The sequence below is a fragment of the Xyrauchen texanus genome, chromosome 21 (genome assembly GCF_025860055.1).
Source record: "Xyrauchen texanus isolate HMW12.3.18 chromosome 21, RBS_HiC_50CHRs, whole genome shotgun sequence".
Lineage (NCBI taxonomy): Eukaryota > Metazoa > Chordata > Actinopteri > Cypriniformes > Catostomidae > Xyrauchen > Xyrauchen texanus.
Genome location: NC_068296.1, coordinates 22011066 through 22035738, shown reverse-complemented (window position 1 = coordinate 22035738; position 24673 = coordinate 22011066). Strand labels below are relative to the sequence as shown.

Below are 24673 nucleotides of genomic sequence, written 5' to 3'. Positions count from 1 at the left end.
GAGTCAAGTATTACTGTTAATTTGAATAATACATTTATTTATTTTTTTTTACAGTCACATACAGATTTGAATGCAATATTGAAGCTTGGCTAGCACTTTATTGGTAACCAGACCTGTCCATCCCATAATAATAATAATCATATACAAATTGATGAAAATGAATTATTTGGACCACATAGGAAGCCTATAAAGCAGCTATTCCATAGGTTATAATATTACGTTTGATGACATATTCAATATTTGGCCTAAATTTACAAAAATCATCATTCCAATCAACATATACAATCTTTGATTCTCTCTCTTTCAGTGTCTAAATATTCAGAAAATGCTGTATGGCTCTCAGCACAAGAATGCCAAAGCCACACAAAAAAGTGTGGACATGCTGTCTCAGTGAGTTTCCTACCCAACCATGTGTAAAGTGATACACACACATCACAATGCACTCAAAATGTCAATACTTTGCTTTCAATGCAGTAAACTAACATGGATTATATTGTGTTAGTGAATGTGAATATTAAGGCACTTAATGCATTAGAGCTTCTAGGTCACCAGAGGTTTGAAACAAGGACTCCTTTCTGTGCAGTGGTATCATCTCCGTCTGAGGTGAAATATAGAATCTCCAACTCATAGTAGCATTGACCACCAGGACTATGTTATTAATGTGGCTGGGACTGTCAGGGATGTTTGACTTCCTCCTATTTCACCAAGGGGAGTCGATCAGCGAAAACAAAACAAAACAAGGCAATATTCTTTGGACAGCAGAAAAGCACTGCTGTGTCTCTAATTTCTCAGCTGTTGGCAGGGCGACTACCTTTGCACTTCAAAAATGAGAACTGTCCAACAGTGATCTAATACACCTTCACAGCAGTTTCTGCAAATACTCTCTGACTGCAGCTCTATCATTTTAATTGAATGATAGAGCTATAATTATAATACTTGGACTGCAAATATTTTTCTGAGGATTGAGCTTGACTCACTACACAAAATCTGTGCTTGTCTGTAAAGGTTTGTTTATTGAATTTGCATGTTATCCAATGTTCAGACAGTGAGCAGACAAGATACCAAGTATTGTTCTTAAGAATTACACAGCAAAAAAAAAAAAACACACCCTTTTTGTGAATTTTCAAATTGTAGAAATAAATGTGTAGTCTACCAGGCGAAAACAATCCTTGCTGTGGAAGTAAAATGTTGCATAACATATGACATTGTAAATCTGCATGCACAGTATATGCACAAATGGAGGTTTCACACAGTGTTTATTGAATAATAGAACCCTATGCATAGATTTAGACAGATATCATCAAGTGCTGAACTCCATCTCAAGGGATGCAGATAAATAGCTGGAAATAGATTAGAATACTGCTTGTTGTTGATTACTAATATCAGTATCATAAAATATCAATATATCATCATCATTTACTCACCATCATGTAGTTACAAACTTATATGACTTCCTACCTTCCATGGAACACAAAAGGCATAATGTTAGGAACTGACAGCCTCAGTCACCTTTCACTTTCATTGCATCATCTCTCCATACAATGAAAGTGAATGGTGACTGAGGCTAACATTCTGCCTAATATCTATTTGTGTTACACTGATAAAAAAAAAGTCATATGGGTTTAAAAACAACAGGTGTGTAAGTAAATTATTACAGAATTTTTATTTTTAGGTGAACTATTACTGGAATAATTCTAATCAGTTTATCACTTATCTGTTAACATTCAGGATATTGATTCTATACATTTTTGTAATGATGCAGACATGAAAAGATACTTAAAAATAATGTTTTATATTAGATTAAACGAGAGCCTAATTTTTCAATAAGCATCTTGAAATGATGTCACATGCTATTTCATTCTAAATGACACTCTATTGTTAATTGCAGCCACCAGTGACATTACATAAATTAAAATATGTTTGATATCTGTCAAAAGATGTAACAGAATGCATGAAGGTTTTACAAAAATAGATGAAAACTTAAATTTTTACACACTGGTACATTTTCAGCCTAGGCTTTCAATAGAAGGTCTTAAAACATAGTATGAATCCTAAAAATAGACACACTTTAGACGCACTCCTTTAGTGGAGGTGAATCTTCAATCTGAGTATCGTAATAGGCTTAATAGCACTTAACTAGCTATTCTTGAAACACATGCACACCTCTGTGTAAGCTGCCTAGCACTTATTTTTTATGTGAGATTTCTTCAGTCACACTCATGCTCTCTCTCTCTCTCTCTCTCTCTCTCTCTCTCTCTCTCTCTCTGTTTATAAACAGGGCAGTGAAAAATGTTTCGTCTTGTAAGAGCAGGATTGCTAGATTAGTCCTCACTGGTCTAATGTAATTTAAGGATTAAGAGATCTCTAAAAGACAGAAAGGACAGTCTAGTATTTCCTAACTTTAGCAGAGCTAGAAACTGTATCTGTGGCCAAATGTATACCACACTGCCCATTTTAGTTAAAATTAATTTTATTTTAGTTGTGGCCAAAAATATTGGCACCCTTGGTAAATATGAGCAAAGAAGTCTGTGGAAAAGTCTTTATTGTTTATTCTTTTGCTCTTTCAAATCTATCCTCTAATGGATATCAAACACAAGTTTTATAAAAAAATATTTTGTCAAATATATGTGTGGCACAATTATTGGCACCCTTTTATTCAATACTTTGTGCAACCTCCCTTTCCCAAGATAACAGCTCTGAGTCTTCTCTTATAATGCCTAATGAGGTTGGTGAACACCAGGCAAGGAATCCGAGACCATTCCTCCAAACAGAATCTCTCCAAATCCTTCAAATTCTGAGGTCCACATTGGTGGACTCTCTTCAGTTCACCCCACAAGTTTTCGATGGGGGTCAGATCAGGGGATTGGGATGGCCACGGCAGAACCTTGATTTTGTTGTTAGTGAACCATTTTTGTGTTGATTTTGATGTTCCAACCACGGCCCATTTTAAACTTTCTGTCAGAAGCAATCAGGTTTTGATTTTTTTATCTGATGGTATTTGATACAGTCCATGATGCCATGTATCCAAACAAGATTTCCAGGACCTCTAGGATAAAAACAGCCCCACAACATTAAAGATCCACCACCATATTTAACTGTGGGCATCTCTGGTGTTTGCTGCAAAAAAGTATATATTTGTTTCTTCTGACCATAGAACCTGGTCCCTTTGAAATTTCAGTAGTGTCTGGCAAACTAAAGACGTTTGAGTTTGTTGTTGGATGAGAGGATTTTTTTCTTGAAACCCTCCCAAACAACTTGTGGTGATGTAGGTGTCTTCTGATTGTAGTTTTGGAGACATTCTGACCCAACTAATTCTTGAAGTTCTCCAGCTGTGACTCTTGGAGAATTTTTGGCCACTCAAACCATCCTCCTCACCATGTGTGGAGACAATATAGACACACGTCCTCTTCCAGGCCGATTCTTAACATCTCCAGTTCATTGAAACTTCTTAATTATTGCCCTCATGGTGGAAATGGGTATTTTCAATGTTTTAGCTATTTTCTTATAGCCACTTCCCATTTTGTGAAGCTTCAACCTTTTGCCACATATCCTATAATAACTTTATTCTTTGGTCTTACACGGTGTGATTGATGACTAAGAGAATTTGGCCTGTGTGTTACCTCATAGTATGGCTGAACAACTTAATGTTCCTAGTCACCCAGGAGTACTAAAATATTTAAAATATGAATGGGAATATACTTCAGATATATTTTACTTATTAGAATTTCTAAGGGTGGTAATAATTGTGGCAATAATTGTGGCAAAGGTGTTTTGGAGAAAAATATTTAATTATGAGATTTTCCCCCACTTTCAGTTAGTTACTTCAATTAAAAGTTAGATTTTTGTGAATATTTTTAGTGAAAGATCAAGAGGATAAACAATAAAGACATATTTTTCACAGCCTTCTTTGCTCATATTTACCATGGGTGCCAATATTTTTGGCCACAACTGAATGTCCGTAACCCAAAAGGTATACATACTTTTGTAAATACCATCTCGATTTATTTTCTGTTTAACATGGCATTTCACATAAATTCTAAAAACATGTCAAGCTTGTTTTCTCAGTGCCATGGAAACTAAAACAAACTGTGTGTTTTAAATAGCCTACAATGTATAATTTTACAAGAAATGAAATGACATGGAAAGAAAATACTGTATTTAAATTTTTCTGTACTTAAAGCAACACTATATAATAATAATAATAAAAAAAAAGATGTCCAGGTAGCTAATACAAAAATATATACTAAGATCAAACCAAAACATTGTTTTAGTGATAGTGAATTAATGAAAATTCTGTCATAATTTACTCACCCTCATATTGTTTTATTCCCATATTACTTACTTTCTTGCGTAAAACACAAAAGATGTTAAGAGGCAAAATGTTACCCTCAGTCACCATTCTCTTTCATGGTATGGAAAAAAGATGCAGTGAAAGTGAATTGTGACTGAGACTTCCATTCTGCCAAACATATTTTGTTTTCCATTAAAGAAAAAAAGTAATACGAGTTTAGAATAGCATGAGGTTAAATGATGACAGAGTTTTAATTTCTGGGTGAACTGTCCCTTTAACTTGTCAGATGTACCAGAAAATCAGTCATGGATCCTGGATTTTTGATTTGATGATCAACAACACCTGATTGCTTTTGTTCATTTTCGTAATGAAATACAGTATGTGACTGACGTAATTGATATTTTGAGTTATAATGTGTCAACTGAAGATCAATTTCATCTTAGTCTTGGTCATCTTTGGTGCTTTCAAGATAAACAGTTGCAATTCTCTTCTCATGACAGACCTTTAAGTGAGGGTCAATCATCTGGGTCTGCAAAAACTCAGTAGTGTCGCTGCCTCTTTGTTCTTCAGTTTCACTGGCTCCTCCACATGCTGATGCAGAAGAGCTGTTTGCATCTATTTGAAATGTGAAGGATTTCTCACTAGGACCCAGCTTAATATGTTTCTCCATCTTGTTGAGCTCATCAGAGCTCCAGTGTCCAATCTCTTCATTGCTGGTCATCCACGTCATTCCCTCCGTTTCAAACTCTTCTTGGGAAATGTCCGTAGTGTATCCTATTCCAGCTCCTCCTCTGAGGGCCTGCTGGAGTCCTGGTTTGGATGAGCTCAACACTGCCATTATCTGCTCTTCCGATGGATCGTCCTCAACCTCCTCCAGGAGCCCAGAATCCTCCAAAGTCTGGGATACATTAAGCTCTGCCACAATGGTCATGGTTCCATTGTCTGTGACTTGTTCCACTTTCTTGATGTCCACTGAGACATTGTCTGGAGTCTCCCCACCTTTAGTTAAAAATGCAAGTTCTTCCTTCAGGGCCCCAGTGACGGTACCTTGGATTTGCTCCAGTGCACCTCTAAGCTGTTGTTTGCGGTCTGTTGACTCCTCTGTCAGCATTCCCACTATGGACTGTTGCAGCGTTGGAGAGACATGCACCTCCTCTTCAATTATACATTCTTGGATACTGTCTCTCACAAACGAGTGGTCACCATATTCAGGTGAATCTCTGTAACTGTGACCCTCAGTAGTGGACCTTTTGGGCTTGTCTTCCTGGTAATGTCTTTCATCAGACAGATCATCCACAACTCCATAATGGGTGTAAGACATAAACCTTCCATCCTCCTCATACTCAGACATATTGTCCTCAGGATTGGAGACAAAGTATTTTTGTGAATCTTGGCCATGGGAGAAATAGGGTAAACTTGCATCTCTGAATGCTTCGACTGTCTTAGAACCGCCATCATTGGATTTTGTGGTCTTAGAATCGTTCTCTAGCTCCTCGATTTGTAAGAACATCGATGAGGCTTTGATGTCTGGTTGTTGGGATTTAATCTCCACAGTTCCCTCTATTTCAATTTCAGCTTCCTCATCTCTTTGAGACTCCACTGGTTCCTCTATTATCTGCACATTCACCGACCTGTTTCCCAAGCTCTCGCCTTTAAGACCAAGGCTCAACAGGTTCTCGATCATGTTTCCTGTTGGGGTTCCTCTGATGTTCTCTAGGCTAATTGTCTTGACTCCCTTGCTGAGAAGTTCCTCCAGGGCTGAATCTTCAGAAAGGTCTAGCTCTTCCTCTACTTTAGATTGCAAGAAAATCTGAGTCTTGGTGGTTCCATCTTCTTGCTCTGTTTTCTCCACATGATATGTGACTTTTGAGTCAGGGGATGAGCTGACCCTATTATCCAAACCAGCAGGTTTCATGACCTGCTGAATTATTTCTTCCATAGAAACAGCATCTAAGACGTTTTCCTCACCTACAAATACCTTAGATTCTCTCTCATCTATAGCTTTGGACTCTTTTATTTTGACATGTTGTGTTTCATCTATCATTGTTGCCTTGGAACTGTCTGTATATATTTTGGCATCCATTCTCTTTTCAACATCTTTCTGGTGGCTTTCAAACTCTCTTTCATCTTCAGCTTTTGATTCTTTTACTTTGACGTTCTGTCTTACTTCTTTCCCTGTTGCCTTGGCATCCATTTTCTTTTCTTTCGGTTCAACATCTTTTTGATGGCTTTCTTCAATGGTGGCCTTGTTTAAGGTCATGGGAGGTGATACCAATTTCACTGGCTTTGGTTGCGCTATTTGTAAAACTTTAGAGCAGTGTGTACTTTCAACCCTGGGTAGGGGATGCTGTGAAACTTCTTTTGGGTAACTAGCAGCAGCTGCCTGAGATGCTTTGGTAAAGGAAATCATGTCCCTTCTCAAACTTTGCTGAGCACGATTTGATACACTGATGGGCACATCATATCCTTTCACATCATAGCGTTTTTTCATATCTGGTTGCCCTGTCGGAGTGCTAGTGACTCTTGGGGCGAAAGGATGGGTTGGCATTTTTCTATCTAAATAGACAACATAGGATGATATTAGTTTAGAAATTAGGACAATAAATATGTTCTTACTATGTACAGAATGTTAACTTGAAATGTACATAATTTTTGAATAATATTGTATTTTAGTTTTGTTGCATAAAAGCTAATTATTTGATCCAAAGATATCCTACAATTCACAGCTGTCTGTTCCCCTTCTGTCGCTCTCTCCACGTTGTGTCAGAGAAGCGACACTAGGGGTCTCTCTTGAGCGCCGATATTCACCTCTGGACTATGAAAAAAGGCCAATGAGAGTTGGCAACCAGTATTTGCATGTCCCGCCCCCGGACATACGGGTATTTAAGCGGCGCAAATACGGGAGTTCATTCAGAAAATTTCTTCGGAGCCGATGGTCGTGCATGAACTCTGCTGCGAGTTACACACCAAGTTCCTGGTTAATCCTCTGACGCTCTGCATGCTGTTGGATCTGACGGCGCATAACAGCGGCTTTCTCCTTTGTGCACGGCTGTGCATTCTTGCCCCTGGGCGCTTCAACAGCGCAGACAACTCGAAAGAGTTATTCTAAAAGAGTAATTTCGCTCTAAAGAGCAAAACACAGCGGCGTTGAACGTCCTTCTCAGGACGCGTCTTTTTAAAGACGATATTTCCACCCCTGTGTAGTTTCTGGATGTGGTTGATGTCTCCCCACCTCTGACGGTCATAAAAACTGCCTTGCATTCCTGGGTTGCGATCACACGCAGGCAGCGTTTTTATGAATGGTCTATGTTTTCAGTGCGAGAACATAGCCATGACAGCACTGCGGTCGTAGGCTTTCTCTTGTAGTGAGAGAAAGCCGCTTCAGCCGCCCCCCGCGCCTCACCTCCTTCCCACGGGATTGAGGCTGGCGCCGCGGGCGATGAAAACAATCTGGGGACAATGACGGGCTCCGTTTTGCCGGGTGAACCCCCTCGAAACCCCTCGCCTCCCCGGCACGCTTGCTTGTTTCTGTCCGAGCTCGGGATGAGCATTCTCTCCAATGGGTTATGTTTTCAGTGTGAGAACATAGCCGCGGCAGCGTTGCGATCTCTGCTTTCTCTTGTAGTGAGACAGAGCCATCTCAGCTGCCCCCCGCGCCTCGCCTCCTTCCTACGGGATTGAGGCAGGCGCCGCGGGCGATGGAGAACGATCTGGGGAGAACAACGGGACGCTTTCGCCGGGTAAAGCCCCCCGAAAACCTCCCGCCTCCCCGGCACGCTTGCCTGCTTCCCTCGAGCTGGGGATTAGTGCGGTCCGCTTAACGGCCTACCGTCCAGTCCCTCGAACTCCCCAGCATTGGATGATGACATCACCGCTGCATCGGAGAGCGTAACAGCGGCGTCGGATGCGGATAACTCGCCTGGGCCGACACCTTCGGGTCTCCGACCAGTCTGAGCCTGACGTAAGATGGTCCGCTATGCTTCCCCGGGCTTAATTGGTTCCGCGGGCATGTGCGCCGCTCACAGCCGCGCCCCCCCCTGGATTCCTTCCCGGACGTGCATGACGAGCTGAGCAAGCCCAGCTTCCTCGCTCCTCCGCTCTCGCTACCCTCCGTGATAGAACGGTCCCAGACCGCTCCCCCCTGCACACCATGGCCCCCTCCTGCAAGTCCACCGGGCCAGGGCACTTCAAAATCTGCACTTGGGTAGTCCTGTTCTTGACGTGCTGCAGGAACTGCACTCGAACAGGCGATGGCCACTCCGTGGTCCAGAAACGCAACGATGGACAGGCAGTACGGGAGGCAGACAAAGCACGCTTTCTCAAACGCCCCCGTCTCCCAGCTCCGTCCATTCGGCGACACCACTTGACGACTTCGCCCAGCAGTCCTCAGTGGTGAAGAAACAGACGAAGGCTATTTTCAAGCAAAAAAAAAGCATCCTGCCCTGCCGCAAACCTGCCGCCAGGGGCCATGCCCTGTCTGCTCGCCGAGGGCGTCCTCCTGCGGCTTTCAAGAAAGAAAGAAAGTGGTGCTCCGCCTCAACTAACAAGTGAGTGGGCCCAGCTCTCAGCCCCAGCGTTGAGCCCCCCGCAGAAGTTGGACGCCCATCGTCTCACGGACCCCCTTGAGGACCCAAAAGGCTCCCAGGCGCTCCTGAGATGACAGACCACTCCGTTCCCCGGAGGAGGACCGGGAGGAGAATTTTTTGTTAAATTCGTTACACTCTATAGAGCTATTTCCTTGTTGTCTCTGGGGTCACCTGGCCTGCAAATGCCGTTCTCACGGCACTCTGCTTTCAGGCCTCAACAGTCCCGGCTCCATGGACGCGGTGTCCCCGCCTTCAGCCTACGACTGTTCCCCGGCCGGCCAGTTCAGACGAGTCCAGAGGACGCCAGCATCAGACCTCCTCCTCAGTCACGAACCCGCCCCCTGCCGGGTGCGCGGAGCAAGGTAAGTGCTTTGAGTTTATTCTCAGCACCGGAGCCTCGGGACGCCACGTTGCCTCCCGACGCCGCGTTACCTGTTCCGCACTGCTGCGAAGCCCCGCCGGGTACGTCCAAAAAACTCGTCCCCTTGGTGCCCCTAGCACGGAGCTTAGAGGCGTGGCTTTCACTGCCCAACCCGTCACGCTGGCTGCACCGGACCATTCGACTCGGTTACGCAATTCAGTTTGCCAGGTCTCCGCCCCCCTTCGTGGGCGTACATTTTTCCGCAGTACACGGCCAACATGCCCATTCCCTGCGTGAAGAAATCGCCTCCCTTCTATTAAAGGACACGATAGAGCCTGTCCCTCCAACCGAAGCGAAGAAGGGTGTCTACAGCCCTTACTTTGTTGTACCCAAGACAGGCGGCGGCTTACGACCGATCTTGGACCTGCGAGTTTTCAATCGGACCTTGTCCAAACTCCCGTTCAAAATGCTCACCCAGAAACATATTCTATCTGGCATCCGGCATCTAGATTGGTTCGCAGCGGTAGACCTGAAGGACGCGTACTTCCACGTCTCAATTTGCCCTCGACATCGACCCTTCCTACGGTTCGCGTTCGACGGCCAGGCGTATCAGTACAAAGTCCTCCCCTTCGGCCTGTCTCTGTCCCCTCACGTCTTCACGAAAGTCGCAGAGGCAGCTCTTGCCCCGCTCCGAGTAGCCGGCATACGCATACTCAATTACCTCGACGACTGGCTCATACTGGCTCACTCTCGAGAGTTACTATGCGCACACAGAGACCAGGTGCTCAGGCACCTCAGCCGTTTGGAGCTTCAGGTCAACCGGGAAAAGAGCAAGCTCTCCCCGGTCCAGAGCATCTCTTTTCTCGGTCTGGAGTTAGACTCAGTCTCAAGGACAGCACGTCTCTCCAACGAGCGTGCTCAGTCAGTGCTGAAATGCCTCGCTTCCTTCAAGCCAGGCGCCGTGGTCCCGCTAAAACGTTTCCAACAGCTCCTGGGGCATATGGCATCCTCCGCGGCGGCCGCGCTGCTGGGGTTGAGGCATATGAGACCACTTCAGCACTGGCTCCGGACTCGAGTCCCGAGACGAGCATGGTGCCGCGGCACGCAAAACATAAAAGTTACTTCTGCCTGCCGCTAAACCTTCAAACCCTGGACAGACCTCTGCTTTCTAAGGGCAGGTGTACCCTTGCAGCAGGTGTCCCGACGCGTTCTGGTCACAACCGACGCTTCCAAATTGGGTTGGGCGCCGTGTAGCAGGCGTGCAGCCGCAGGCCGGTGGAACCGAGGCCCGCTGCGCTGGCACATCAACTGCCTAGAGCTGCTGGCTGTTTTTCTGGCCCTGCAGAAGTTTCTCCCGTTAACTCGGAACAAACACGTCCTAGTCAGGACAGACAGCACCACGGTCGTAGCCTACATAAACCGCCAAGGTGGAGTACGCTCCAACCACATGTCACAGCTCGTCCGTCGTCTCCTCCTTTGGAGTCAGCAGCGACTGGAGTCACTGCGCGCCACTCACATCCCCGGCAACCTCAATGTGATAGCGGACGCGCTGTCAAGACAAAGCTTGCCTGGCGGGGAGTGGAGGCTCCACCCCCAGTCGGTCCAGCTGATTTGGGACCGGTTCGGCAAGGCTCAGGTAGACCTGTTTGCCTCCCAAGAAACCTCCCACTGCCCGCTCTGGTATGCCCGGACAGAGGCTCCCCTCGGGGCAGATGCGCTGGCACACAGCTGGCCCGCGGGGCTGCGCAAGTACACATTTCCCCCAGTGAGCCTTCTTGCACAGGTGCTATGCAAGGTCAGGGAGGACGAGGAGCAAGTCATTCTGGTGGCCCCCTATTGGCCTACCCGGACTTGGTTTTCGGACCTCACGCTCCTCACGACAGCCCTTCCCTGGCGAATTCCCGAGGAAGGACCTTTTTTCTCAGGGACGGGGCACGCTCTGGCACCCGCACCCAGACCTCTGGAACCTCCACGTCTGGCCCCTGGATGGGATGCGGAAGATCTAGCCGGTCTACCATCTACCGTCGTAGATACAATCAGCCAAGCAGAGCCCCCTCTACCAGGCATCTTTACGCCCTAAAGTGGCGTCTGTTCATGGACCGGTGTTCTTCCCGAGCCGAAGACCCGCAGAAGTCGCGCAGTTGGGTCAGTGCTCTTGTTTCTTCAGGAGAGGCTGTAGAGGAGGCTGTCCCCCTCCACCCTCAAGGTGTATGTCGCCGCTATCGCGGCCCACCATGACACGGTAGACGGAAAGTCTCTTGGTAAGCACGACTTAATCGTCAGGTTCCTAAAAGGTGCCAGGAGGATAGCTCCCTCCCGGCCTAACCTGTTCCCCTCCTGGGATCTCTCGGTCGTCCTTACGGGACTCCAGAGACCCCCCTTCGAGCCGCTTGACTCAGTTGGACTCAGGGACCTCTCTCTCAAGACCGCCCTGCTGATCGTGCTCACTTCCATCAAGAGGGTCGGGGACCTGCATGCGTTCTCTGTTAGCGATGCTTGCCTGGAGTTCGGTCCGGCAGACACTTTTGTGATCCTAAGACCGCGACCGGGCTATGTGCATAAGGTTCCTACCACACCCTTCAGGGATCAGGTAGTGAACCTGCAAGCGCTGCCCCGGGAGGAGGCAGATCCAGCCCTTTCACTGCTGTGTCCAGTACGTGCCTTACGTATCTACCTGGACCGCACACAGAGCACTAGATGCTCTGAGCAGCTCTTTGTCTGCTTTGGGGGACAGCAGAAAGGGAATGCTGTCTCCAAGCAGAGACTCGCCCACTGGGTTGTCGACGCCATTTCCCTGGCTTATCACACCCAGGCCGTGCCCCCCCCCTTTTGCGGGTCCGAGCCCACTCCACCAGGAGTGTTGCGTCCTCATGGGCACTGGCTAGGGGCACTGCCCTAGCAGGCATTTGTAGAGCAGCGGGCTGGGCAACACCTAACACTTTCGCGAGATTCTACAATCTCCGAGTTGGGTCAGTATCGTCCTGTGTTCTCTCAGGTACCGAGCCCGTAGAACTCGGTGGCACGCTCACGATCTGACCGGGTGAATCGCTTGCACCTAGCGCCCTTCCCCCTAACCAGGGGAAACAGTGCGCCTTCATTCCCAGGAGATCTTTGGTTTGGGACACTGGTTGATTCCTCCCTAGCCCTCGTGGGCCGCAGTTCAGCGGAGGAACTCACCGACCCAAGCCACTGCGGGTACCGCAAGCTACCCTGCACTGGTGTAGGTGCTCCACAGGTAAGGCCTCCTTCGGACTCCCCCTGTGTGTAACGCCACGGTTCTGTCCCCTCTGGCGAGCGGACTCCCGTGCTTCCCTTAGGCAGTCACGGCTGCCTCGGTTGCCGTGCTGTATGTTCCTCCCTCTATAGGCTGGATCCACCACCGCACCGACTTTTCCACATAGGCCCTAAGTCAGGCCTCTGATGGTTTTGCCACTTAAACTTGCCTCCCCTCTCGGGTAGGCGTGGCATCCGCAGGGTCTTCTCCGCCCTGAATAAGGGCTTCCCTCAATGCGTGTAAGGGCCCCGGCCTAAGTTGCTCTATGCGAGAAACACAGAGAGAAAAGAGGCCCGGCCAGGCTTGGCCCGTTCCTAGGTTGGCAGCCAGCACCTTGTTCCCCCTTCCGGGGTAACAATAAGGAATCCTGATGGCTTAAATGGGGCATTGGGGAAGGGTACGTGCAGCCTGATACAGTTGGTCGTCCCGCACGTAAGAATACCTGCTCGCTCCTGTATCAGCAGTTCACGTACACGGCTCAGCGTGTGGCGCTTTTATAAGTGGACCCCTAGTGTCGCTTCTCTGACACAACGTGGAGAGAGCGACAGAAGGGGAACGTCTAGGTTACGTATGTAACCTCCGTTCCCCGATGGAGGGAACGAGACATTGTGTCTCCCCTGCCACGTCGCTGAGCCGAGCCACTGTTGTGGCCGGACCATTTCCGGCTCCTCAGAAAAATCCTGAATGAACTCCCGTATTTGCGCCGCTTAAATACCCGTATGTCCGGGGGCGGGACATGCAAATACTGGTTGCGAACTCTCATTGGCCTTTTTTCATAGTCCAGAGGTGAATATCGGCGCTCAAGAGAGACCCCTAGGGTCGCTTCTCTGACACAACGTCTCGTTCCCTCCATCGGGGAACGGAGGTTACATACGTAACCTAGACGTTTTCTTAAAGAGATAAGTTATTCATTTAATAACCTCATATTGTTCCAAAGCCACAAGACTTTCTTCCATGGAACACACAAGATGTTAGGCAGAATAGAAGACTCAGTCACCATTCACTTTCAATTTATGGAAAAAAAGATTCAATGAAAGTATTGGTGGTTCCATGGTGACTAAATGGTGACTAAAGCATCTTTTGTGTTCCAAACAACATGAAGGTGAATAAATGAAGACATTTTTCATTTTGGGAGGAACTTTCCCTTTAATTCACCTATGACACAAGGAAACAGTACCTATTACTCTTTCTCTTGAGTGTTGATTAGACCACATTTGAGTATGTCTTCCTTCTTCTTCCAAGAGTGCCCTGATGAAAAGTTAAAAAATCAAAAGCAGATCAAAAGGTCTGGGTGACCTTTACATGTGAGCAAAACATATGCTGTGAACAAAACATAGGTGCTACTTTTTTCACCTCTTTTGATAGCGCTGACTACCACCCTGCTCTGCCATAAACAAGCAGAAGCTCAAACACCAGTAAAGACAACCTGAAAAACCTACAGTACCACACCCATGAACCTTGTCCAAAGCAAAAACACAGTGAATGTCACCATATTTTGTCTACTATTTTGTTTAATTGGTCACACAGGTCCTTGAGCTCATGCTTTGAAGCTATCTTGACAATGCTATTACATGGCAAATGTAGTGGAGAACCAAAGCAGACTCTGTGGAGCATCAGTATACCAGTGGAATTCCCCTGTGATTATTCTGAAAGACTGCACTAAAAATAACTGCCACAATGCATCCCTGTCTGTTTTCATTATAGCTCAGAATGTGGTGCAATTTTAAACAGACCAATGGAAAGACACTTCTACATGATCATGTCTCAAAATACATTCTAAATATGCCAAACAAAACACTATACAGACATCTTCAGGCAAAAGAGTCTTAAAGTCTGCATGTAATCAAAATTGACCCGATTTACTTGGTTAGCGCACATTACTAGTCTTGTGGTGAACAATTCATCCATGCAAGTTAATCCACACAAAAAAATGGATCAATTAAAATCTGAAAATTAGCTTTGCCTCTGGAATAACATTCCTTCTCTGATGACGTCAGTTTGATGGCTTGGGCAGAACATCCTTTAACCACTCCCCTCCAACCGCCAGTCTGCTTTGAGATTTGACAGTGAGTAAAAAAGACGCATAACAAACAGAGATGTCGAGGAGGTGTGTTTTAGGTTGTGGCTCTCCCAGAACACTTTTCCTATTCACCCAAATACCTTGGTTATGGGCCCGATGGTTTGATGTTTTGCATTTCAAAGAAGGAGGGATATCAGGGTGGTCACGGTTGTTTTTCACCCAAAAATGCTTCAAAAATTGGACAGAATACAAAATGGGATTTGTGAAATATCTGCTAAACAGATACGGCTGTACCGTCAGTGTACACTGTTGGTACCTCATAAAGATTGACGGTAAATGAAACTAGCTAACAAGCTCATCAGAAACGGTTTTCGTCATTAGCTGCGTTATCTGCCAGCTATATAATTAGACATAGTTTTAGGCTACTGTTCTAAGCAATGCACCCTACTTAAAACCTTGCCAAAATGCAGTAATTTAACACCGGTTAATGTAACAAAGGTTGCAGGAGTAATATCAAATAACAATTAGTTATGAAAAATTTGCATGGGAAATATCAAGATGCTCTCGAATGTGAACTTGCTCCTGAGCCCACTTGTCCAGGACACCATTAGTACTCTCAAACATATAAGGCCTGATTCCTGCGCTAAAATTATTCTCCTGCTCCTAGTCCTCCTCCGCCAGCTGCAAACAAACTTCTTCCCCATCGAAAGCGATTGCTGGCGGTGTCTTAGGTGACGAGTAGTCCTCCACAACTGATTGTAAACTTGTATTCAGATCTGCCTCCATTTCTGTATGTAATGCCTACTTTTCTAGATCCAATCAATTCCCATTAGATAAAATCAAGCCCCACCCTCTATATGTTCTCATTCAATATACCGTTTCACTCTGAAATACTTCATGATACTGAAGTTGGTCGCAAGGTATCTGAACTATCTTGAAAGCAAAATAGCCACCATAGACATTAATGCATCTATCCAAATAAAAAAAAACCTAGAAACACTTTCCTGTACATGGCTTATTAGTAAACAAAAACAACAAAAACTGGCAAAATATAATTTCCCTTTAACATCTAATGTTATGTTCCTTCATTTATGAGTCTTAGCTGATGAATCAGAGAGCGTTAAATGTACACAATAGAATGAATGTCATCATTAATCAGATTCAGTGTTAGCTCAAATGCACCGATGTCAGAAATAAAAACAGGGACGTTAACCAGGCTCATGTTGGGGGTGGTGGCTCTGTTAAACTTCACTTCTCAAACAAATCCCTAAACAGACAACAGAAATTTTGTGTATATTCATTACTTTGCACAATGGAAAATGCTTGAAATGTTTTTGTACCCTGCATCTTGAATACAAGATTAACAATGTGGAAGAAGGACCCAACTCAGGGTATCTGGATGTTAGAAGGAATTACATTTCAGACTTTTTGGTGCAATTTATATAAAATATAAAACCAACTGTGCATCAAAACACCTATTTAAGGCTTCCAAAAACAATATTTAAGACTTGCCATTTTGAAACGTGCATTTAATACTATTTTGATACTTTTCAGAGACCCATGTATTACCCTACGTTAGGTCAACAAAAATATGTCCATGAAGCAGAACTAATTTTGGTATTAATATGTAATATCACCAAGAGGATGTGGGAGGAAAAAAGAAACAAGGTCATTCCTCCCTGTGCTTGAACATTCAGACCATAGGCAGGAGTTTTAAGGAAATGTCAAAACAGTGGCTCCATAAAATTGAAGACTTAGTACAAGATATCTGGAAATAATGAACTAACATCAATGATCAGAAAATAAGGATGCTTGGTTTGGTAATACATTCCCAAAAGACCTATTTTAAAATGTGAGCTTATAGCAAATTCTTTTTTTTTTTACATATGATATAATATTCATTATATCTAATAAATATTGAATGGGCTTATGAAAGAGCTAAATTATTTTAGTAGAACTGGTTATTATAAACAGCTTTCCATGCTATTTACATATTTAGCCAATTGTAGTTCTTTTTTGTCTGTTTAATATTTTTTGGGTGAAAGAAGCTTTACCTATATGTAGCCACTTCCAGAGCAAGACCCATCTTGACCTGCAAGAGATCCTGATGGTCCTTTAGCTTCTCTGAGATGGTGTTGGACAGCAACTTGTGCTCATACTCCAGATCCTCAATAATAACCTGTATGAGAAGAAGACAATTAGCTTTTTTGCTCTTTTATACAAAAACCAAATTAAAAGTAAATTAGGTTCAAGTATTAAGTTGACAAAGCATGTGTTTTTGTTCTGAAGGCTTTTAAGAATCAACATCTCAAGATTGATTAGAAAATCACTAGTTTCTGAGCAGTTATCTTTCAAAAGTACATTTAAATGTAATAATTAGGTTATTTTTTATCTTTCAAAACAGTTGTGATGCATTTTAATCATGAACAGACTACCGTAGTAATCATTTAAAATATGAAACCGATTTCTTTCTTTGATAGGGTTGTCAAATTTCATCTTATTGATCCAAAGTATATTATGGGTGCTACTGTTTGTGTGATGCACCTTTTTGAGAGCTCTTGCAACATCACTCCCTGATGAAACATCATTATTTATTTAAAGAGACAGATGTCTTTAATGGTAGAAGATTATCTGCTTTATGTTGGTCAGCATGTAAGAATCTTAAATTAATATTTCCTGTTCAATACAAGTTAAGCTCAATAGACAGCATTTGTGGCATAATGTTGATTACCACAAACAATTATTTCAAATTGTCAATTATTTCAAAATTAAATAAAATTTGAGGTTACAGAGTGGCACTTACAATGGAAGTGAATGGGGCACATTTTTGGAGGGTTTAAAGGCAGAAATGTGAAGCTTAACATTTTATAAAAGCACAAACATTAATTCTTCTTTTAAAAATAATGTACTATTTGAGCTGTAAAGATGTAAAATAATAATTTGTACAGTGATTTTAGGGTTTGTTGAAATTTCATCAATATGGCAATTATAGTTATTGGCTATAACTTTACAAGGAAAATGTAAGTAGGTGATTTTATCACACTAAAATCACGTTAACACGCATATTGTTTACGTCTTGTGACTACTTTTGAATCAACTGGCATTTTAATGTTTACAGATTGGCCCCATTCACTTCCATTGTGAGTGCCTTACTGTAACCATATAGATCATTGACTGTAACCCAGATTTTTAGTTTGAATATTTAATATTATGTAATTTAATATTAATATTATGCCACAAATGATGTTGATTGATCTTAATTTGTATTGAACCCAGAAAATCAATTTTAATAATATACTGTGTATCCTATATTGTGTGTATTGTATACTGTACATTGTATATTATTATTTGTATATTGTGTTGTGTGTAATTATGTGTATATTAGTTTTGTAAATTGTGTTGTTTAAATCTGATATTTATTGTAAATTGGTATATGTCTCATCACTGCCATTACTGCTATGTTGCTTGGAACTGCACCCAATACATTCACCCACTGTTGCACTTGTGTATATGGTTAATTGACAATAAAGTGATTTGATTTGACATTCCTTTAAATTCAGATAAGATACACAACACACCAAATTCACTGGCTCATTCAAGGTACCATCTTCCATTTGATGTCTAGCCTTTAAAATTCTCCTCCACTATTTTTGAGTGCTCATTTAGTAATGGATCCACACAATCCATCACATACTTCTGGTGGTCTCTAGTGGAGGCATAAATGTCATCCATTTTAAATATAGGCTACATTAACCTTGGGATGTTAGTATTACATAGTACATAAATATTTTGACTTTAATAAATGGATCAGTACATTTTCATTATTAGGCAGCATCATAAGTCTGCTTGGTGACTGCATGTCTATCATAAGTCTGCTTGGTTTGAAGCCTGTAAAGAACATTTAGCACTCAATAGGCTGAATAAATAACTGCAGTACAATGTTACAACTGACATCCTCAGTGCAGCTTATTCAATTTAATCCACAATGACAAAACACTTTACTTCCCATTTGTCATTTCCCCATGAGAGAGTCAATCATGGGATGAAGCATTAATGCCCAATTTTTCAAAAGCACATTGAGCTGGACATAATAAACATGGACATTGGCAGTGCTGAAGCACTCCTCACTTAAGCTCCTTAGGGAACCATTGACAGAACAGGTGTTGGGATAATAATGTTCATCAACATGGTGCCTTCTTGATTTTCACTATATGTCTGTAAGAACTGAGAGGTTTGTGATGTGACATATCAATAACATGCAAGCCCTTGCCAATGTCATCTTCATTCCGTGCTATAATTTATTTGTCAGCTGTGATACTGCTGCTGGCACCACTGTAGTGCGCAACAGTGGGTGTGGCACAGTTAAAGGAGAATGAGTTTCTTAAAGGAATAGTTCACCCAAAAATCATCATTATTTCCAGACCCTCATGCCATCCCAGATTTTCTTTCTTCTACTGAACACAAACAAAGATTTTCAGAAGAATATTTCAGCTCTGTTGGTCCACACAATGCAAGTGAATGGTGGCCAGATCTTTGAAGCTCCAAAAAGCACATAAAGGCAGCATAAAAGTAATCCATAATACTCCACCATGCATCGCATTTTAGACCAGTGCCAGTTCATAGGACAGGGTTACTGGGCGTTTCGCCAAATATAGAAACTATCGATAGAATGTCCCGTTGCTCATTGCAGCTGCTTAGGACAAAAATCTCTGATTAACATGAAAATGGTAACTTTCTGTTACGTGTGTTTTTGCGTCAGAGTAGGACAAGGTTTGACTGTTGCTACCTTATCGTATGCTTTCATAACAATCATGAATCTCATGGAATAATATACTAGACATCTGAATGATACTTTTGCATCCTTTCGAAGCTTGAAGAGGTGGTCACCATAAACTGCCATTGTATGACATCACCGAGAACACATTTTTATCACAATTTCTCCCTTTGTGTTCAGAAAAATAAAGAAAGTCATATGTGGTTGTAACAACACAGGGGTGAGTAAAGAATGACTGAATTTTCATTTTTGTATGAACTGCCCCTTTAAACGACTTCTCACCCACCTGATACTGATTGATTTCAGCTTTGGAGTTTTCCTGCATGTTCATGAGCTGCTCTTCAAGGTTCCGCTGCACTTGAGTTTGTTGCTCAATTTCTCCTCGCAGCATTTTGAATTGTGAAGCGTATTCCCTCTTTTCTCTCTGAATATCTTCTAGCCTCGCCTGGTCAGCTTTGATAGACTCTTCGATTTGCTCTACCTTTAGGCGGTACATATCTAAAGTCTCTTGCCAGCTTTCAGTGAAGTTGGCCGCATACTCCTGCACCTCTTCCATCGTAACCGTTGGAGGTGCGCGATGCGTTTGAGTGACAAAACGTACTGTTCGAGAGTGCACCTGATCCCTCAGGTGGGCGATTTCTTTTCTGTGGGCATCTTCCAAAAACGTGTATTCGTTTTCAAGCTGAATGAGACGATCTTCCAACGCAGTGTTGTTCTGAAGTGCATGATGGAGTTGTCTCTCGCTACATTTAATCTCGCTGTCGATGCCTTTGCTCACCGAAGCCTCCTCTGATCGCATCGCGTGAAGCATCTGAAGTTCACTGCGCAGCTTCTCGCGCTCCATCTCTGCTCTGCTTTTCTCGAAAGATAAGCGCCCCACCAGTCTTCTCATCTCCCGTAATTCTGACATGTGTTTGTTTTCCCATTCTCCTGACTTAGTTTGTCTGATTGAATTGATTTCGCTTATCAGGCAGGCATTTTCCTTCTCCAACTGTTTCGTGCGACTTAGGTACTGGCTGAGTTTTTGGTTGAGCTCCTGGAGTTGGAGCTTCTCGCTCTCAAACGGGTGCCTCAATCGGAACATATTTAGTTTGTTATTTTGTAAATCTAATAGCCTTGGGCTACGCTTAAAGACGTTATGTTAGAAGCTGCTCAAATATTCCCTTGTTGTCATCAATGTTGTGCGTCGATGAGAAGCTCTGGGGCGTATCTCAATGGGGCGGAGGCTGAGACGTGTGCTAATGAGCTGATCCCATGTCCCGTTAGTGAATTTTCTGCTAAACCTACTATGGGAAATTATTGGCTTATGAATATTAATTACGTAAAGTAACGTTCACCCAGTATTCCTAACTGATTTGCTGAAAGACAGACGTTGGTAAGTGGGCGCGTGATCGCTGAATATTAATTAGGTTACGTGAGTAGGCCCTCCGTGAACGTTATTAACGTCACCATGCTTTAATTAATATTAATGACCTTGTCCTTCGCAATAGTAGGATTTGTAAAACTGCATCCGCTCAGAAGTAGACGTTTGAAGGTGGAGAGTGTGATGGGATATGAGATGGCTCTCCCATGTGGAGAAAAATTGATAATGCAGTCGCTCTGCTACATTCTCAGTTGCGCAGTTTGTACAACAAATATCCGCTTTCGTGTAATAGCACTATATATATCACATTTATATTAGAATACAGTTGCATGAAATGCGGAGCATAATTACAACTTAAATTGCGAGAGGTGGTAAGCCTATTCATTTTAATAAAAACGATGGACACTAGGCCTACTCGTCGTGATGTTGTTGTAACAGGTATGTGGTTTATTTTGGGGTTGTAATCTGAATAGTCTCGATCGAAAGTTACATTGCAGTGGTCTCGCTGATTAAAAATAACATCGAATATTTTTTCATATGCTGCCTTATTAGTCATGTTTGTTAGGGGGTCATTTATTTACAATATCGGTAAAAAATTTCCAATGAGGTTCCATTCGTTTAAAGATTTTCCAGTTTTAGTACAAGTTATCAACAGCATTTGTGGCATGATGTTGATTACGACAAAAAATAATTTCGACTCGTCCCTACTTTTCTTTAAAAAAGAAAAAAATCGAGGTTCCAGTGAAACACTTACAATGGATGTGAATGGGGCCAATTTTTAGAGGGTTTAAAGGCATACATGTGAAGCTTATAATTGTATAATAACACTTAGGCCCTACATCAATTCTTCTGTTAAAACTTGTATGTTATTTGAACGGTAAAGTTGTTTACATTTTATTTTATTTTTTTACAGTCATTTTAGGGTTTGTTGACATTACATCATTTTTACATTATATGACAACAAAGTTGTAAAAAAAAAAAAAAAGAGGAGGGACGAGTCAAAATACATTTTTGTGGTAATCAATTTTATGCCACAAATGCTGTCGATTGAGCTCCACTTGAATCGAACACGGAGTGTTAATTTAACATTAGTTAATTCATTAGTATCATGAGCTAACAATAAATTGTTTTATAGAATTTATTCATCTTTGTTATTGTTAGTTAATACAAATAAAATTGTAAATTTTTAGTTCATAGTGCATTAAGAAATCTTAACACATACAAATTTTGATGCTTGACACATACAGACTTGATGTTGAAATTAACATTAAAAGATTAATAAATACTGTAAAGGTATATTGTTAATTGTTAGTTCATGTTAACTAATGTAAACAAATGGAACCTTATTGTAATGTGTTAACAAAATGTCTAATTTTCTCAGGTTTTGGCCCTTTCCGACAATATATTGTGAATCCCAGCTGGGAGGCAGCTAAGGTACTGTATACTTCATTATGGCTTTTTAAATTAGCATTGCTTAGCAAGTCATACTGAGGCATCTACACTCATTTAAAAAAAAAGTTTTTTTTATAAATATTGGTTTAAAGTTAATTTATTCCAACCAATAAAAGTGCTTACATGAAGGTATTATAAATAATTATAACTGTAATCATAATTTTTATACTCTTTAATGTACTTACAATTACTGTAATGTCAGATACTTGGTTATGTCAGTAGGGTTTGAAGATGGTGGGACTTGGAATGGGTATAGAGGTCCACATTAAGGAGATTCCAGTCAGTTATGCAAAATCCCAACAAGTCCTTGATGATATCTGGCAGAAGATAACTCCAAAGGTAACTTTAAAAAGGCAAACTGTTATACATAGATTAATCACTTACTGTATACATAGATCAGGGCTTGATGAGACTCTGATAAAAACAGAGATTAAGAGGTGTTTTGTAAAAAATTGGAAATACAGATGATAACTTTACAGCATCTGAGTTACTGGCATAACTTGCTTATGATACAAAATTATGATAGAAACATAAAAAGCCCTGTCACATTCTCTCACTGTAATGAGCAGGTTGCTGTGCATTTGGGCATAGCTCCTGGAGCCAAAGGCATCACAGTGGAGCAAACAGGGAAGAACCACTGTTACAAGGACAGAGATATGAGTGGTCTTTGCCCTATTAATCACTGCTGCATCGAGGGAGGACCAGAAAGGATGGACTCTTTCATAGACATGAGGTCCCTTAGCAAGCTTTTAAAAAGTATGGGACTTGATGTCATATACTCCAGGGATGCTGGGAGGTAATAACAAGACTAAACATTTTCATGGATAAAATACATTGTCATAGTTAGTGTTAAAATGGCATCAGTTTCTTAACAGTAATTTAACAACTCGCAGGTACCTGTGCGATTTTGTATACTACTATTCACTGTACCATGGACAGGGAAAGGCTGTCCTGATCCATGTGCCAGCCTCAGGCAGCCTGGCAAGCCCAGAGAGACTGATACCACAACTCCAGACCATCATCCAGGTTCTGTTACGCAAGCTGGACACCCCTGTATACACAACATCAGGCTATGTGGGCAACACACAGGTAGAAAACCCCGGAGACCACTTAATCCACGAAGCATAACCCACAATGTAAATTACATAATGAAAATACAATAAGCTACACAGGACACAGGGCTTCAGACTCGTTCATTTTTTTAATTCAAAATTTAAGAAAAAAGAACATACATGAAAATTCAGATATACATTTAGCCAATGGCATGTAAAAAGTCTACCATCTCAACTGGAGGTGAGGAGAAATCTGAAATAAAAACAGGAGGCCTTAGATACATAACTTACATGAAAACAAGTGTACCAGCCAAACCATATTACCATCAGTTTCTACCAATCAACGCAATGACAGAGATTTTTTTTTTCCTCTTTTTTTTTTTTTTTTGAAAGGAAAATAAAGTGTTATAAAACTGTCTTCAGTACAATAGATCAAGGCCTCTTTTGAAATTTGTCGGAATGCCAAGCAAAAACAACAGTGCCTGGGAAATGATGTGAAACCTCAAGTTCATTATTGCAATTAGAATGCATTCATGCATCTTTTTTAAACCTGAGGTTTTGCATTGTAAGAAATATTGTAAAATAATAATAATAATAATGGTTCTTGGTGATAGTTGAGGAAAAAACTCTTTCAGTCTATCTACCTTCAGGTTTTAAGAGAACTTGTATTGCAACAAGCTATTTCTACTGTAAACTTGACTATTTTTTTTCTTTTTTCTTTTAATTTCCAGTCATGTTCTCTCTGTCTCATGACTACCCGTAATCTACTGGACATCACTGTCCTATTTGTGTCTGTATATATGTGTGTTTCTGTTGTTGATTTGTAACCTACTGGTAACTAAGGAAACTTGGCAGCATTCAATGAAAACTGACATTCACTTTGCAACAGGCCAATGGTTTTGTCCATATTCATAAAAGAAAAAAAGAAACAGAAATAAATAGTGATTTCTATTATTTTCCCATTATAAACACATCAAAATCTGAATCACTACATCTACATGTGATACACTCCCACCCATATACATACGCAACAATACAAGCACAAGGTCTTTTATAGAATGGTTATTTAGCTCGTCTTCTACCACGCAGAATAATATTCTTTTCTAGCAATGTGCCTTTCAGCATCCCAGCCAGGTCCCAAGTGCCCTCATGTTCAACCCCTAGAGTTCCTCTTGCAAAAGATCCCAAATAAAAATATAAATAATATTTTAAGTGCCATTAAACAGAACAGCAGGAGGTTTTGCCTTTTGATTTGCTCTGAATTCTTATCTGCTTTGCATTTGAATTGTCTGACCTATCCATTTTCAATGGTTATTTGGATAAAGCATTTAGCTTAGATCCACCACCTATGCAACACTATTAAACAGACTCTGTATAGTCTTTAAAGCAGTATGTTGTCAGCAGCAGTAGAAAAAAAGAGGCAAAACTACAGCCCTTTCTCTCTCTAGAGAATGATGTCTATGAATATGGTGACAACAATTGGCCCTTTATATATGTTTC

At 42.2% G+C, this 24673-nt stretch overlaps 2 protein-coding genes across 3 annotated transcripts; one reads left to right on the top strand and one right to left on the bottom strand.

Annotated features, from left to right (window-relative positions):
- Positions 1-46: 46 nt before the first annotated feature.
- Positions 47-20536, bottom strand: LOC127661626 (synemin-like). Its single transcript, XM_052152420.1, has 4 exons — positions 19593-20536; positions 16587-16711; positions 13690-13760; positions 47-6847 (listed from the first exon to the last, which is right to left on the bottom strand). Exons 1-4 carry the CDS (start codon positions 20388-20390, stop codon positions 4731-4733), a joined length of 3111 nt encoding a protein of 1036 aa, XP_052008380.1. The 5' UTR covers positions 20391-20536; the 3' UTR covers positions 47-4730.
- Positions 20537-20850: 314 nt separating this feature from the next.
- Positions 20851-23560, top strand: pgpep1l (pyroglutamyl-peptidase I like). Of its 2 annotated transcripts, none has more exons than XM_052152736.1 (5): positions 20851-21107; positions 22051-22103; positions 22344-22460; positions 22691-22917; positions 23015-23560. In XM_052152736.1, exons 1-5 carry the CDS (start codon positions 21068-21070, stop codon positions 23247-23249), a joined length of 672 nt encoding a protein of 223 aa, XP_052008696.1. In that variant the 5' UTR covers positions 20851-21067; the 3' UTR covers positions 23250-23560. The 2 variants fall into 2 exon arrangements, with proteins under 2 accessions (XP_052008696.1, XP_052008697.1); XM_052152737.1 differs by having other exon boundaries at positions 22341-22460.
- The last annotated feature ends 1113 nt before the right edge of the window (positions 23561-24673 follow it).

What these genes read in the sequence shown, in the direction of transcription:
- pgpep1l (XM_052152736.1), top strand. Translation starts at nt 21,068, where the DNA reads ATGGACACTAGGCCTACTCGTCGTGATGTTGTTGTAACAG. An exon ending in TCGTGATGTTGTTGTAACAG is followed by an intron (nt 21,108 to 22,050) that starts GTATGTGGTTTA and finishes TAATTTTCTCAG; the next exon opens with GTTTTGGCCCTTTCCGACAA. An exon ending in TACTCCAGGGATGCTGGGAG is followed by an intron (nt 22,918 to 23,014) that starts GTAATAACAAGA and finishes AACAACTCGCAG; the next exon opens with GTACCTGTGCGATTTTGTAT.
- LOC127661626 (XM_052152420.1), bottom strand. Translation starts at nt 20,390, where the DNA reads ATGTTCCGATTGAGGCACCCGTTTGAGAGCGAGAAGCTCCAACTCCAG. An exon ending in CTGGAAGTGGCTACATATAG is followed by an intron (nt 13,761 to 16,586) that starts GTAAAGCTTCTT and finishes ACTTTTCATCAG; the next exon opens with GGCACTCTTGGAAGAAGAAG. An exon ending in CTCAAGAGAAAGAGTAATAG is followed by an intron (nt 6,848 to 13,689) that starts GTACTGTTTCCT and finishes TTGTCTATTTAG; the next exon opens with ATAGAAAAATGCCAACCCAT.